This window comes from Oncorhynchus masou, chromosome 18 (genome assembly GCF_036934945.1).
Source record: "Oncorhynchus masou masou isolate Uvic2021 chromosome 18, UVic_Omas_1.1, whole genome shotgun sequence".
Classification (NCBI taxonomy): Eukaryota; Metazoa; Chordata; class Actinopteri; order Salmoniformes; family Salmonidae; genus Oncorhynchus; species Oncorhynchus masou.
In genome coordinates this window covers 72,519,876-72,534,316 of record NC_088229.1, presented here as the reverse complement: position 1 = coordinate 72,534,316, position 14,441 = coordinate 72,519,876, and the positions used below count along the sequence as shown (strand labels likewise).

The following is a 14,441-nucleotide window of genomic DNA, read 5'->3' as shown; positions in this document are numbered from 1 at the left end:
CACTCACTAGACCAGATCAGTGGAGCTCAGAGTAGTCGATCTGACGAGACAGTATGTGGTTCACTTACATTGTTGCATTCTCCCAAGTGGTAAAGTGCAAATCCGTCTGCTTTCGTGGCTGTTCGAAGACAAGAGATGTGTGACAGTTACAATCTGTAGTTGTACAGATGGTGTGGTGTACAGTACGTGCTGTGTGCTACGTGGTGGAGCGCAGGGAGGGGGGCAGGGTGGAGCGCAGGGAGGGGGCAGGGTGGAGCGCAGGGAGGGGGCAGGGTGGAGCGCAAGGAGGGGGGGCAGGGTGGAGCGCAGGGAGGGGGGGCAGGGTGGAGCGCAGGGAGGGAGGCAGGGTGGAGCGCAGGGAGGGGGGCAGGGTGGAGCGCAGGGAGGGGGGCAGGGTGGAGCGCAGGGAGGGGGCAGGGTGGAGGGCAGGGAGGGGGCAGGGTGGAGCGCAGGGAGGGGGCAGGGTGGAGCGCAGGGAGGGGGGGCAGGGTGGAGCGCAGGGAGGGGGGCAGGGTGGAGCGCAGGGAGGGGGCAGGGTGGAGCGCAGGGAGGGGGGCAGGGTGGAGTGCAGGGAGTGGGGCAGGGTGGAGTGCAGGGAGGGGGCAGGGTGGAGCGCAGGGAGGGGTTGCAGGGTGGAGCGCAGGGAGGGGGCAGGGTGGAGCGTAGGGAGGGGGGGCAGGGTGGAGCGCAGGGAGGGGGGGCAGGGTGGAGTGCAGGGAGGGGGGCAGGGAGGGGGGCAGGGTGGAGTGCAGGGAGGGGGCAGGGTGGAGCGCAGGGAGGGGGCCAGGGTGGAGTGCAGGGAGGGGGCAGGGTGGAGCGCAGGGAGGGGGCCAGGGTGGAGTGCAGGGATGAGAGGGCAGGGAGGGGGCAGGGTGGAGTGCAGGGAGGGGGCAGGGTGGAGCGCAGGGAGGGGGCCAGGGTGGAGTGCAGGGATGAGAGGGCAGGGAGGGGGCAGGGTGGAGCGTAGGGATGAGAGGGCAGGGTGGAGCGGAGGGAGGGGTGCAGAGTGAAGCGCAGGGAGGGGGCCAGGGTGGAGTGCAGGGATGAGAGGGCAGGGAGGGGGCCAGGGTGGAGTGCAGGGATGAGAGGGCAGGGAGGGGGCCAGGGTGGAGTGCAGGGATGAGAGGGCAGGGAGGGGGCAGGGTGGAGCGCAGGGAGGGGGCCAGGGTGGAGTGCAGGGATGAGAGGGCAGGGAGGGGGCAGGGTGGAGTGCAGGGAGGGGGCAGGGTGGAGCGCAGGGAGGGGGCCAGGGTGGAGTGCAGGGATGAGAGGGCAGGGAGGGGGGCAGGGTGGAGCGTAGGGATGGGGCAGGGTGGAGCGCAGGGAGGGGGCCAGGGTGGAGTGCAGGGATGAGAGGGCAGGGAGGGGGGCAGGGTGGAGCGTAGGGATGAGAGGGCAGGGTGGAGCGGAGGGAGGGGTGCAGAGTGAAGCGCAGGGAGGGGGCCAGGGTGGAGTGCAGGGATGAGAGGGCAGGGAGGGGGCCAGGGTGGAGTGCAGGGATGAGAGGGCAGGGAGGGGGCCAGGGTGGAGTGCAGGGAAAGCAGTGCACAGCCTGTCACATCCGATCCCCCCTTGCCACTTCAGGGCACTGCGGCAATATAGAGCTTTGGTATATGTCTTCTATACCACACACACAACACAACACAACACAACACGCAACACAACATACACACAGAGCTCTGCCACAGACAGAGACACTGCACCATGTTACACCACTGGTCCCAGTTCTGTATCATATAGCCTGACCCCAGACCTGTTTAATATCTATATCATATAGCCTGGTTCCAGTTTTGTATCATATAGCCTGGTCTCAGTTTTGTATCATATAGCCTGGTTCCAGTTTTGTATTATATAGCCTGGTCCCAGTTTTGTATCATATAGCCTGGTTCAAGTTTTGTATCATATAGCCTGGTCCCAGTTTTGTATCATATAGCCTGGTCCCAGTTTTGTATCATATAGCCTGGTCTCAGTTTTGTATTATATAGCCTGGTCCCAGTTTTGTATTATATAGCCTGGTCCCAGTTTTGTATTATATAGCCTGGTCCCAGTTTTGTATCATATAGCCTGGTCCCAGTTTTGTGTCATATAGCCTGGTCCCAGATCTGTATCATATAGCCTGACCCCAGACCTGTTTAATATTTATATCATATAGCCTGGTTCCAGTTTTGTATCATATAGCCTGGTCCCAGTTTTGTATCATATAGCCTGGTCTCAGTTTTGTATTATATAGCCTGGTCCCAGTTTTGTATTATATAGCCTGGTCCCAGTTTTGTATTATATAGCCTGGTCCCAGTTTTGTATTATATAGCCTGGTCCCAGATCTCTATCATATAGCCTGGTCACAGACCTGTTTAATATCTCTATCATATAGCCTGGTCCCAGTTTTGTATCATATAGCTTGGTCCCAGTTTTGTATTATATAGCCTGGTCCCAGTTCTGTATCATATAGCCTGGTCCCAGACCTGTTTAATATCTGTATTATATAGCCTGGTCCCAGTTCTGTATCATATAGCCTGGTGTGTGTCTGTCTGTGTGTGTGCGCTATGTGTGTGTGGGTGTGTCCGTCTGTGTGTGTGTGTCTGTCTGTGTGCGTGCTACATGTGTGTGTGTGCTATGTGTTATGTGTGTGTGTGTGTGTCTGTCTGTCTGTGTGTGTGTGCTATGTGTGTGTGTGTTTGTGTGTCTGTCTATCTGTGTGTGTGTGTGTGTGTTTCTGTCTGTGTGCGTGCTACATGTGTGTGTGTGCTATGTGTTATGTGTGTGTGTCTGTGTGTGTCTGTCTGTCTGTGTGTGTGTGCTATGTGTGTGTGTGTCTGTCTGTCTGTGTGTGTGTGCTATGTGTTATGTGTGTGTGTGTGTGTGTGTGTGTGTGTGTCTGTCTGTCTGTCTGTGTGTGCTATGTGTGTGTCAAATTAAATCAAATTTTACTTGTCACATACACATGGTTAGCAGATGTTAATGCGAGTGTAGCGAAATGCAAAACTACTGTCTTATACATACAAGTGTAAAGGGATAAAGAATATCTACATAAAGATATATGAATGAGTGATGGTACAGAGCAGCATAGGCAAGATACAGTAGATGGTATCGAGTACAGTATATACATATGAGATGAGTATGTAAACAAAGTGGCTTAGTTAAAGTGGCTAGTGATACATGTATTACATAAAGATGCAGTAGATGATATAGAGTACAGTATATACATATGAGATGAATAATGTAGGGTATGTAAACATTATATTAGGTAGCATTGTTTAAAGTGACAAGTGATATATTTTACATAAACTCCCATCAATTCCCATTATTAAAGTGGCTGGAGTTGAGTCAGTGTGTAGGCAGCAGACACTCAATGTTAGTGGTGGCTGTTTAACAGTCTGATGGCCTTGAGATAGAAGCTGTTTTTCAGTCTCTCGGTCCCAGCTTTGATGCACCTGTACTGACCTCACCTTCTGGATGATAGCGGGGTGAACAGGCAGTGGCTCGGGTGGTTGTTGTCCTTGATGATCTTTATGGCCTTCCTGTGATATCGGGTGGTGTAGGTGTCCTAGAGGGCAGGTAGTTTGCCCCCGGTGATGCGTTGTGCAGACCTCACTACACTCTGGAGAGCCTTACGGTTGTGGGCGGAGCAGTTGCCGTACCAGGCGGTGATACAGCCCAACAGGATGCTCTCGATTGTGCATCTGTAGAGGTGTGTGAGTGCTTTTGGTGACAAGCTGAATTTCTTCAGCTTCCTGAGGTTGAAGAGGCGCTGCTGCGTCTTCTTCACGATGCTGTCTGTGTGGGTGGACCAATTCAGTTTGTCTGTGATGTGTACGCCGAGGAACTTAAAACGTACTACCCTCTCCACTACTGTTCCATCGATGTGGATAGGGGGCTGCTCCTTCTGCTGTTTCCTGAAGTCCACAATCATCTCCTTAGTTTTGTTGACATTGAGTGTGAGGATATTTTCCTGACACCACACTCCGAGGGCCCTCACCTCCTCCCTGTAGGCCGTCTCGTCGTTGTTGGTAATTAAGCCAACCACTGTTGTGTCGTCCGCAAACTTGATGATTGAGTTGGAGGCGTGCGTGGCCACGCAGTCGTAGGTGAACAGGGAGTACAGGAGAGGGCTCAGAACACACCCTTGTGGGGCCCCAGTGTTGAGGATCAGCGGGGTGGAGATGTTGTTGCCTACCCTCACCACCTGGGGGCGGCCCGTCAGGAAGTCCAGTACCCAGTTGCACAGGGCGGGGCCGAGACCCAGGGTCTCGAGCTTGATGACGAGTTTGGAGGGTACTATGGTGTTAAATAATGAGCTGTAGTCGATGAACAGCATTCTCACATAGGTATTCCTCTTGTCCAGATGGGTTAGGGCAGTGTGCAGTGTGGTTGAGATTGCATCGTCTGTGGACCTATTTGGGCGGTAAGCAAATTGGAGTCGGTCTAGGGTGTCAGGTAGGGTAGAGGTGATATGGTCCGTGACTTGTCTCTCAAAGCACCTCATGATGATGGAAGTGAGTGCTAAGGGGGGGTAGTCGTTTAGCTCAGTTACCTTAGCTTCCTTGGGAACAGGAACAATGGTAGCCCTCTTGAAGCATGTGGGAACAGCAGACTGGTATAGGGATTGATTGAATATGTCCGTAAACACACCAGCCAGCTGGTCTGCGCATGCTCTGAGGACGCGGCTGGGGATGCCATCCGGGCCTGCAGCCTTGCGAGGGTTAACACGTTTAAATGTTTTACTCACCTCGGCTGCAGTGAAGGAGAGTCCGCAGGTTTTGGTTGCGGGCCGTGTCAGTGGCACTGTATTGTCCTCAAAGCGGGCAAAACAAGTTATTTAGTCTGCCTGGGAGCAAGGCATCCTGGTCCGTGATTGGGCTGGTTTTCTTTTTGTAATCCGTGATTGACTGTAGACCCTGCCACATACCTCTTGTGTCTGAGCCGTTGAATTGCGATTCTACTTTGTCTCTATACTGACGCTTAGCTTGTTTGATTGCCTTGCGCAGGGAATAGCTACACTGTTTGTATTCGGTCATGTTTCCGGTCACCTTGCCCTGATTAAAAGCAGTGGTTCGCACTTTCAGTTTCACGCGAATGCTGCCATCAATCCACGGTTTATGGTTTGGGAATGTTTTAATCGTTGCTATGGGAATGACATCTTCAACGCATGTTCTAATGAACTCGCTCACCGAATCAGCGTATTCGTCAATGTTGTTGTTTGACGCAATACGAAACATATCCCAGTCCACGTGATGGAAGCAATCTTGGAGCGTGGAATCAGATTGGTCGGACCAGCGTTGAACAGACCTCAGCGTGGGAGCTTCTTGTTTTAGCTTCTGTCTGTAGGCAGGGAGCAACAAAATGGAGTCATGGTCAACTTTTCCGAAAGGAGGGCGGGGCAGGGCCTTATATGCATCGCGGAAGTTAGAATAGCAATAATCCAAGGTTTTACCAGCCCTGGTTGCGCAATCGATATGCTGATACAATTTAGGGAGTCTTGTTTTCAGATTCGCCTTGTTAAAATCCCTCAGCTACAATGAATGCAGCCTCAGGATGTGTGGATTCCAGTTTGCAAAGAGTCAAATAAAGTTCGTTCAGAGCCATCGATGTGTCTGCTTGGGGGGGAATATATACGGCTGTGATTATAATCGAAGAGAATTCTCTTGGTAGATAATGCGGTCAACATTTGATTGTGAGGAATTCTAAATCAGGTGAACAGAAGGACTTGAGTTCCTGTATGTTGTTGTGACCACATCACGTCTCGTTAGCCATAAGGCATACGTCCCCGCCCCTCTTCTTACCAGAAAGATGTTTGTTTCTGTCGGCGCGATGCGTGGAGAAACCAGCTGGCTGCACCGACTCCGATAGCGTCTCTCCAGTGAGCCATGTTTCCGTGAAGCAAAGAACGTTACAGTCTCTGATGTCCCTCTGGAATGCTACCCTTGCTCGGATTTCGTCAACCTTGTTGTCAAGAGACTGGACATTGGCGAGTAGTATGCTAGGGAGTGGCGCGCGATGTGCCCGTCTCCGGAGTCTGACCAGAAGACCGCCTCGTTTCCCTCTTTTACGGAGTCGTTTTTTGGGTCGCCGGCTGGGATCCATTCCGTTGTCCTGGTTGAAAGGCAGAACACAGGATCCGCTTCGCGAAAGTCATATTCTTGGTCGTACTGATGGTGAGTTGACGCTGCTCTTATATTCAGTAGTTCTTCTCGACTGTATGTAATGAAACCTAAGATGACCTGGGGTCCTAATGTAAGAAATAACACGTAAAAAAATAAATAAAAATGGAACGCGAAGCGAGGCGGCCATCTCTGTCGGCGCCGGAAGTAAGTGTGTCTGTCTGTCTATGTGTGTGTGTGTGTGTGCTATGTGTGTGTGTGTGTGTGCTATGTCTGTGTGTGTGTGCTATGTGTGTGTGCTTTGTGTTAGGAGTGTGTGTGTGTGTGTGTGCTTTGTGTTAGGAGTGTGTGTGTGTGTGTGTGCTTTGTGTTAGGAGTGTGTGTGTGTGTGCTTTGTGTTAGGAGTGTGTGTGTGTGTGTGCTTTGTGTTAGGAGTGTGTGTGTGTGTGTGTGTGTGCTTTGTGTTAGGAGTGTGTGTGTGTGTGTCTGTCTGTCTGTCTGTCTGTCTGTGTGTGTGTGCTTTGTGTTAGGAGTGTGTGTGTGTGCTATGTGTGTGTGCTTTGGGTTAGGATTGTGTGTGTGTGCTATGTGTGTGTCTGTCTGTCTGCCTGTCTGTCTGTGTGTGTGTGTGCTATGTGTGTGTGTGTGTGCTATGTGTGTGTGTGTGTGTGCCATGTGTGTGCTATGTGTGTGTTTGCTATGTGTGTGTGTGACCCACCTGTTTTGATGATGGTGCACAAGTCATAGAATAGAAGCTTGTTGTCTCCTCCGGGGTCCAGCCGCTGTTCCAGGTAACTGGTGAGGTCATGTACCACGTTCTGCATGTTACTGTCCTGGTACTGCTGGACACCAGAGAGACACACGTTACGGTTACACACACACACACTGCATACACACACACACACACACACACACACACCCAACACACCTACACACACACAGACACACACACTGCAAACACACACACACACACACACACACACACACACACACACACACACACACACACACACACACACACACACACAGCATACACACACACTGCATATACACACACACACTGCATATATATATACACACCCAACACACACACACACTGCATATATATATATATATATATATATATATATATATATATATATATATATATATATATATATATACATACACACACACACACACACACACACACACACACACACACACACACCGTGCAACTGCCTACTGCACATGTTGACTGTGATATAACTGTGTCCATCGCATCCAAATATTCAATATAATGAATCGGGCTTTTCTCCTCGTTGAATACAATGAATTAAGCTTTTCTCCTGTCATTCACAACGACAGACTTCATTCATTAATTTAGCCAGAAAAGTCCAATCAGTAACAACTGATGCTGTTTTCCATACACTTAGAAAAAAGGGGTTCCAAAATGATTGTTCAGCCGTCTCGATAGGACAACCCATTTTGGTTCCATGTAGAACTTTTTCGCGCTCCATGTAGAATCCTCTGTGGAAAGGGTCCTACATGGAACCCAAAAGGTGTTCTACCTGAACGAAAAAGGGTTCTTCAAATGGTTCTCCTATGGGGACAGCAGAAGAACACTTTTAGGTTCCAGATAGCACTTTTGTAGAATCAAATGAATTTATTCATTGCTTCATTAAATAATGAATCCACATTCAACCATCCCTCCACAGTAGCCTGCAGCCGGGGAAACCTCCAGAGGGGAAGGACATCAGTAGTAGTAGTAGTCCTCACAGACCTGATTAGAAGTCTCTCTGTCTCTCTCTCTCTCTCTCTCTCTCTGTCTCTCTCTCTCTCTCTCTCTCTCTGTCTCTCTCTCTCTCTGTCTCTCTCTCTGTCTCTCTCTCTCTGTCTCTCTCTCTCTCTGTCTCTCTCTCTGTCTCTCTCTCTGTCTCTCTCTCTGTCTCTCTGTCTGTCTCTCTGTCTCTCTCTGTCTCTCTCTGTCTCTCTCTCTCTCTCTGTCTCTCTCTCTCTCTCTGTCTCTCTCTCTCTGTCTCTCTCTCTCTCTGTCTCTCTCTCTTTCTCTCTCTCTGTCTCTGTCTCTATTTCAATTCAAGGGGCTTTATTGGCATGGGAAACATATGTCAACATTGCCAATGCAAGTGAAGTAGGTAATATACAAAAGTTTTAAAAAACAATAAAATGAACAGTAAACATTACACATCAATAATTTTTAAAAGAATAAAGACAATACAAATGTCATATTATGTCTATATACAATGTTGTAACGATGGTTAATGTACATGTCTCTCTCTCCATCATTCTGTTCTGACCTCTCTCTCTCATCCTGCTCTGACCTCTCTCTCTCGCTCTCATCCTGCTCTGACCTCTCTCTCTCGCTCTCATCCTGTTCTGACCCTCTCTCTCTCTCTCTCTCTCTCATCCTGCTCTGACCTCTCTCTCGCTCTCATCCTGTTCTGACCTCTCTCTCTCTCTCTCTCTCTCTCATCCTGTTCTGATCTCTCTCTCTCTGTCTCTCTCTCTCTCTACAGTTCTATACATTTGTTACATAACAGACCCATCTCTACTTCACACGACCAGAGAGACTATTGCTGTGCCTGCAGAGACAGAGGGAGAGAGGACAGAACAGGACGATGGAGAGAGAGAGAGCCAGATCAGAACAGGACGATGGAGAGAGAGACGGAGAGAGAGAGGTCAGAACAGGATAATGGAGAGAGTGACAGAGAGAGAGAGGTCAGAACAGGACGATGGAGAGAGTGACAGATGTCAGAACAGGATGATGGAGAGAGAGACAGAGAGAGAGAGAGAGGTCAGAACAGGATAATGGAGAGAGAGAGAGACAGTGAGAGAGGTCAGAACAGGACGACGGAGAGAGACAGAGAGAGCGAGGTCAGAACAGGACGATGGAGAGAGAGACAGAGAGAGAGAGATCAGAACAGGACGATGGAGAGAGAGAGAGAGGTCAGAACAGGATAATGGAGAGAGAGACAGTGAGAGAGAGAGGTCAGAACAGGATAATGGAGAGAGAGAGAGACAGTGAGAGAGGTCAGAACAGGATGACGGAGAGAGAGAGAGAGAGAGAGGTCAGAACAGGACGATGGAGAGAGAGACAGAGAGAGAGAGAGGTCAGAACAGGATAATGGAGAGAGAGAGAGACAGTGAGAGAGGTCAGAACAGGACGACGGAGAGAGACAGAGAGAGAGAGGTCAGAACAGGACGATGGAGAGAGAGACAGAGAGAGAGAGAGGTCAGAACAGGATAATGGAGAGAGAGAGAGACAGTGAGAGAGGTCAGAACAGGACGACGGAGAGAGACAGAGAGAGCGAGAGAGAGGTCAGAACAGGATGATGGAGAGAGATCAGAACAGGACGATGGAGAGAGAGAGAGAGAGAGAGAGGTCAGAACAGGATAATGGAGAGAGAGAGAGACAGTGAGAGAGGTCAGAACAGGACGACGGAGAGAGACAGAGAGAGCGAGGTCAGAACAGGACGATGGAGAGAGAGACAGAGAGAGAGAGAGGTCAGAACAGGATAATGGAGAGAGAGAGAGACAGTGAGAGGTCAGAACAGGACGATGGAGAGAGAGAGAGAGGTCAGAACAGGACGATGGAGAGAGAGAGAGAGAGGTCAGAACAGGATAATGGAGAGAGAGACAGTGAGAGAGGTCAGAACAGGACAACGGAGAGAGACAGAGAGAGAGAGGTCAGAACAGGACGACGGAGAGAGACAGAGAGAGCGAGGTCAGAACAGGACGATGGAGAGAGAGACAGAGAGAGAGATCAGAACAGGACGATGGAGAGAGAGAGACAGTGAGAGAGGTCAGAACAGGACGATGGAGAGAGAGAGATCAGAACAGGACGATGGAGAGAGAGAGAGAGGTCAGAACAGGATAATGGAGAGAGAGACAGTGAGAGAGAGAGGTCAGAACAGGATAATGGAGAGAGAGAGAGACAGTGAGAGAGGTCAGAACAGGATGACGGAGAGAGAGAGAGAGAGAGAGGTCAGAACAGGACGATGGAGAGAGAGACAGAGAGAGAGAGAGGTCAGAACAGGATAATGGAGAGAGAGAGAGACAGTGAGAGAGGTCAGAACAGGACGATGGAGAGAGAGACAGAGAGAGAGAGAGGTCAGAACAGGATAATGGAGAGAGAGAGATCAGAACAGGACGATGGAGAGCGAGAGAGAGAGAGAGAGAGGTCAGAACAGGATAATGGAGAGAGAGAGAGACAGTGAGAGAGGTCAGAACAGGACGATGGAGAGAGAGAGAGACAGATTCCCTCAGATTACACAGATCCACACAGAATTAAAAAACAAACCTGATTTTGATTAACTCTCATATCTACTGGGTGAAATATGAAGAATCATCATGTTCTGATCTCTCTCAATTCAATTAATTTCAATTCAATTCAAGGGGCTTTATGGGCATGGGAAACATGTGTTAACATTGCCAAAGCAAGTGAGGTAGATAATATACAAAAGTGAAATAAACAATAAAAATGAACAGTAAACATTACACATACAGAATTTTCAAACAATAAAGACATTACAAATGTCATATTATATATATACAGTGTTTTAACAATGTACAAATGGATAAAGGACACAAGATAATAAATAAGAAAATAAATTAGCATGAATATGGGTTGTATTTACAATGGTGTGTGTTCTTCACTGGTTGCCCTTTTCTCGTGGCAACAGGTCACAAATCTTGCTGCTGTGATGCACACTGTGGAATTTCACCCAGTAGATATGGGAGTTTATCAAAATTGGATTTGTTTTCGAATTCTTTGTGGATCTGTGTAATCTGAGGGAAATATGTCTCTCTAATATGGTCATACATTTGGCAGGAGGTTAGGGAGTACAGCTCAGTTTCCACCTCATTTTGTGGGCAGTGAGCACATAGCCTGTCTTCTCTTGAGAGCCATGTCTGCCTACGGCAGCCTTTCTCAAAAGCAAGGCTATGCTCGCTGAGTCTGTACATAGTCAAAGCTTTCCTTAAGTTTGGGTCAGTCACAGTGGTCAGGTATTCTGCCGCTGTGTACTCTCTGATTAGGGCCAAATAGCATTCTAGTGCCCGCGCCAATTCGTTGATATACAGTGCCTTGCGAAAGTATTCGGCCCCCTTGAACTTTGCGACCTTTTGCCACATTTCAGGCTTCAAACATAAAGATATAAAACTGTATTTTTTTGTGGAGAATCAACAACAAGTGGGACACAATCACGAAGTGGAACGACATTTATTGGATATTTCAAACTTTTTTAACAAATCAAAAACTGAAAAATTGGGTGTGCAAAATTATTCAGCCCCTTTAATATTTTGTAGCGCCACCTTTTGCTGCGATTACAGCTGTAAGTCGCTTGGGGTATGTCTCTATCAGTTTTGCACATCGAGAGACTGAAATTTTTTCCCATTCCTCCTTGCAAAACAGCTCGAGCTCAGTGAGGTTGGATGGAGAGCATTTGTGAACAGCAGTTTTCAGTTCTTTCCACAGATTCTCGATTGGATTCAGGTCTGGACTTTGACTTGGCCATTCTAACACCTGGATATGTTTATTTTTGAACCATTCCATTGTAGATTTTGCTTTATGTTTTGGATCATTGTCTTGTTGGAAGACAAATCTCCGTCCCAGTCTCAGGTCTTTTGCAGACTCCATCAGGTTTTCTTCCAGAATGGTCCTGTATTTGGCTCCATCCATCTTCCCATCAATTTTAACCATCTTCCCCGTCCCTGCTGAAGAAAAGCAGGCCCAAACCATGATGCTGCCACCACCATGTTTGACAGTGGGAATGGTGTGTTGTGGTTGATGAGCTGTGTTGCTTTTACGCCAAACATAACGTTTTGCATTGTTGCCAAAAAGTTCAATTTTGGTTTCATCTGACCAGAGCACCTTCTTCCACATGCTTAGTGTGTCTCCCAGGTGGCTTGTGGCAAACTTTAAACAACACTTTTTATGGATATCTTTAAGAAATGGCTTTCTTCTTGCCACTCTTCCATAAAGGCCAGATTTGTGCAATATACGACTGATTGTTGTCCTATGGACAGAGTCTCCAACCTCAGCTGTAGATCTCTGCATTTCATCCAGAGTGATCATGGGCCTCTTGGCTTCATCTCTGATCAGTCTTCTCCTTGTATGAGCTGAAAGTTTAGAGGGACGGCCAGGTCTTGGTAGATTTGCAGTGGTCTGATACTCCTTCCATTTCAATATTATCGCTTGCACAGTGCTCCTTGGGATGTTTAAAGCTTGGGAAATCTTTTTGTATCCAAATCCGGCTTTAAACTTCTTCACAACAGTATCTCGGACCTGCCTGGTGTGTTCCTTGTTCTTCATGATGCTCTCTGCGCTTTTAACGGACCTCTGAGACTATCACAGTGCAGGTGCATTTATACGGAGACTTGATTATACACAGGTGGATTGTATTTATCATCATTAGTCATTTAGGTCAACATTGGATCATTCAGAGATCCTCACTGAACTTCTGGAGAGAGTTTGCTGCACTGAAAGTAAAGGGGCTGAATAATTTTGCACGCCCAATTTTTCAGTTTTTGATTTGTTAAAAAAGTTTGAAATATCCAATAAATGTTGTTCCACTTCATGATTGTGTCCCACTTGTTGTTGATTCTTCACAAAAAAATACAGTTTTATATCTTTATGTTTGAAGCCTGAAATGTGGCAAAAGGTCGCAAAGTTCAAGGGGGCCGAATACTTTCGCAAGGCACTGTATATGTTGAAGAGGGTGGGGCTTCACCCCCAACACCACTTTCCATCAGTTTGTATAGCAGACCCTCATGCCAAATTGATGTCGAAGGCTTTTTTGAAATCAACAAAGCATGAGAAGACTTTGCCTTTGTTTTGGTTTGTTTGGTTGTCAATTAGTGTGTGCAGGGTGAATACATGGTCTGTTGTACGGTAAATTGGTAAAAAGCCAATTTGACATTTGCTCAGTACATTGTCTTCATTGAGGAAATGTACGAGTCTGCTGTTAGTGATAATGCAGAGGATTTTCCCAAGGTTACTGTTGACGCATATTCCACGGTAGTTATTGGGGTCAAATTTGTCTCCACTTTTGTGGATTGGGGTGATCAGTCCTTGGTTCCAAATATTGGGGAAGATGCCAGAGCTAAGGATGATGTTAAAGAGTTTTAGTATAGTCAATTGGAATTTGTTGTCTGTATATTTTATAATTTAATTGAGGATACCATCAACACCACAGGCCTTTTTGGGTTGGATGGTTTTTATTAGTCCTGTAATTCATTTAATGTAATTGGAGAATCCAGTGGGTTCTGGCAGTCTTCAATAGTTGATTCTAAGATCTGTATTTGATCATGTATATGTTTTTGCTGTTTGTTCTTCTTTACAGAGACAAAAAGATTATAGAAGCTAACTCTTCGTATTGTTGTTCTTTTTCCAATTTCACTACACCCGCAATAACATCTGGGTCCTTCTCCTCTATACCACCCACCTGGTAGTGTGGTGGATGGGACTACCAGCTCTCTGTAACCTAGAGGGCAACCAGTGGGTCCATCTCCTCTATACCACCCACCTGGTAGGTTGGTGGATGGGACTACCAGCTCTCTGTAACCTAGAGGGCAACCAGTGGGTCCATCTCCTCTATACCACCCACCTGGTAGGTTGGTGGATGGGACTACCAGCTCTCTGTAACCTAGAGGGAAACCAGTGGGTCCGTCTCCTCTATACCACCCACCTGGTAGGTTGGTGGATGGGACTACCAGCTCTCTGTAACCTAGAGGGAAACCAGTGGGTCCATCTCCTCTATACCACCCACCTGGTAGGTTGGTGGATGGGACTACCAGCTCTCTGTAACCTAGAGGGAAACCAGTGGGTCCATCTCCTCTATACCACCCACATGGTAGTGTGGTGGATGGGACTACCTGCTCTCTGTAACCTAGAGGGCAACCAGTGGGTCCGTCTCCTCTATACCACCCACATGGTAGGTTGGTGGATGGGACTACCAGCTCTCTGTAACCTAGAGGACAACCAGTGGGTCCGTCTCCTCTATACCACCCACCTGGTAGGTTGGTGGATGGGACTACCAGCTCTCTGTAACCTAGAGGGAAACCAGTGGGTCCGTCTCCTCTATACCACCCACCTGGTAGGTTGGTGGATGGGACTACCAGCTCTCTGTAACCTAGAGGGAAACCAGTGGGTCCGTCTCCTCTATACCACCCACCTGGTAGTGTGGTGGATGGGACTACCAGCTCTCTGTAACCTAGAGGACAACCAGTGGGTCCGTCTCCTCTATACCACCCACCTGGTAGGTTGGTGGATGGGACTACCAGCTCTCTGTAACCTAGAGGACAACCAGTGGGTCCATCTCCTCTATACCACCCACCTGGTAG

At 48.3% G+C, this 14,441-nt stretch overlaps 1 protein-coding gene across 3 annotated transcripts in view; it reads right to left on the bottom strand.

The window, feature by feature from the left end:
• The window catches only part of pde10a (phosphodiesterase 10A), a 160,486-nt gene that overhangs the window by 62,105 nt on the left and 83,940 nt on the right, over positions 1 to 14,441 (bottom strand). For all 3 annotated transcript variants that reach the window (XR_010450238.1, XR_010450237.1, XM_064924428.1), the window contains exons 4-5: positions 6,817 to 6,937; positions 69 to 118 (exon numbers count right to left, since the gene is read on the bottom strand). Coding sequence is in view for 1 of the 3 variants with exons in the window: in XM_064924428.1 (XP_064780500.1) it covers positions 69 to 118; positions 6,817 to 6,937 (171 nt within the window). In the remaining 2 variants the exon portion in view is untranslated. The remainder of the gene's footprint in view (positions 1 to 68; positions 119 to 6,816; positions 6,938 to 14,441) is intronic.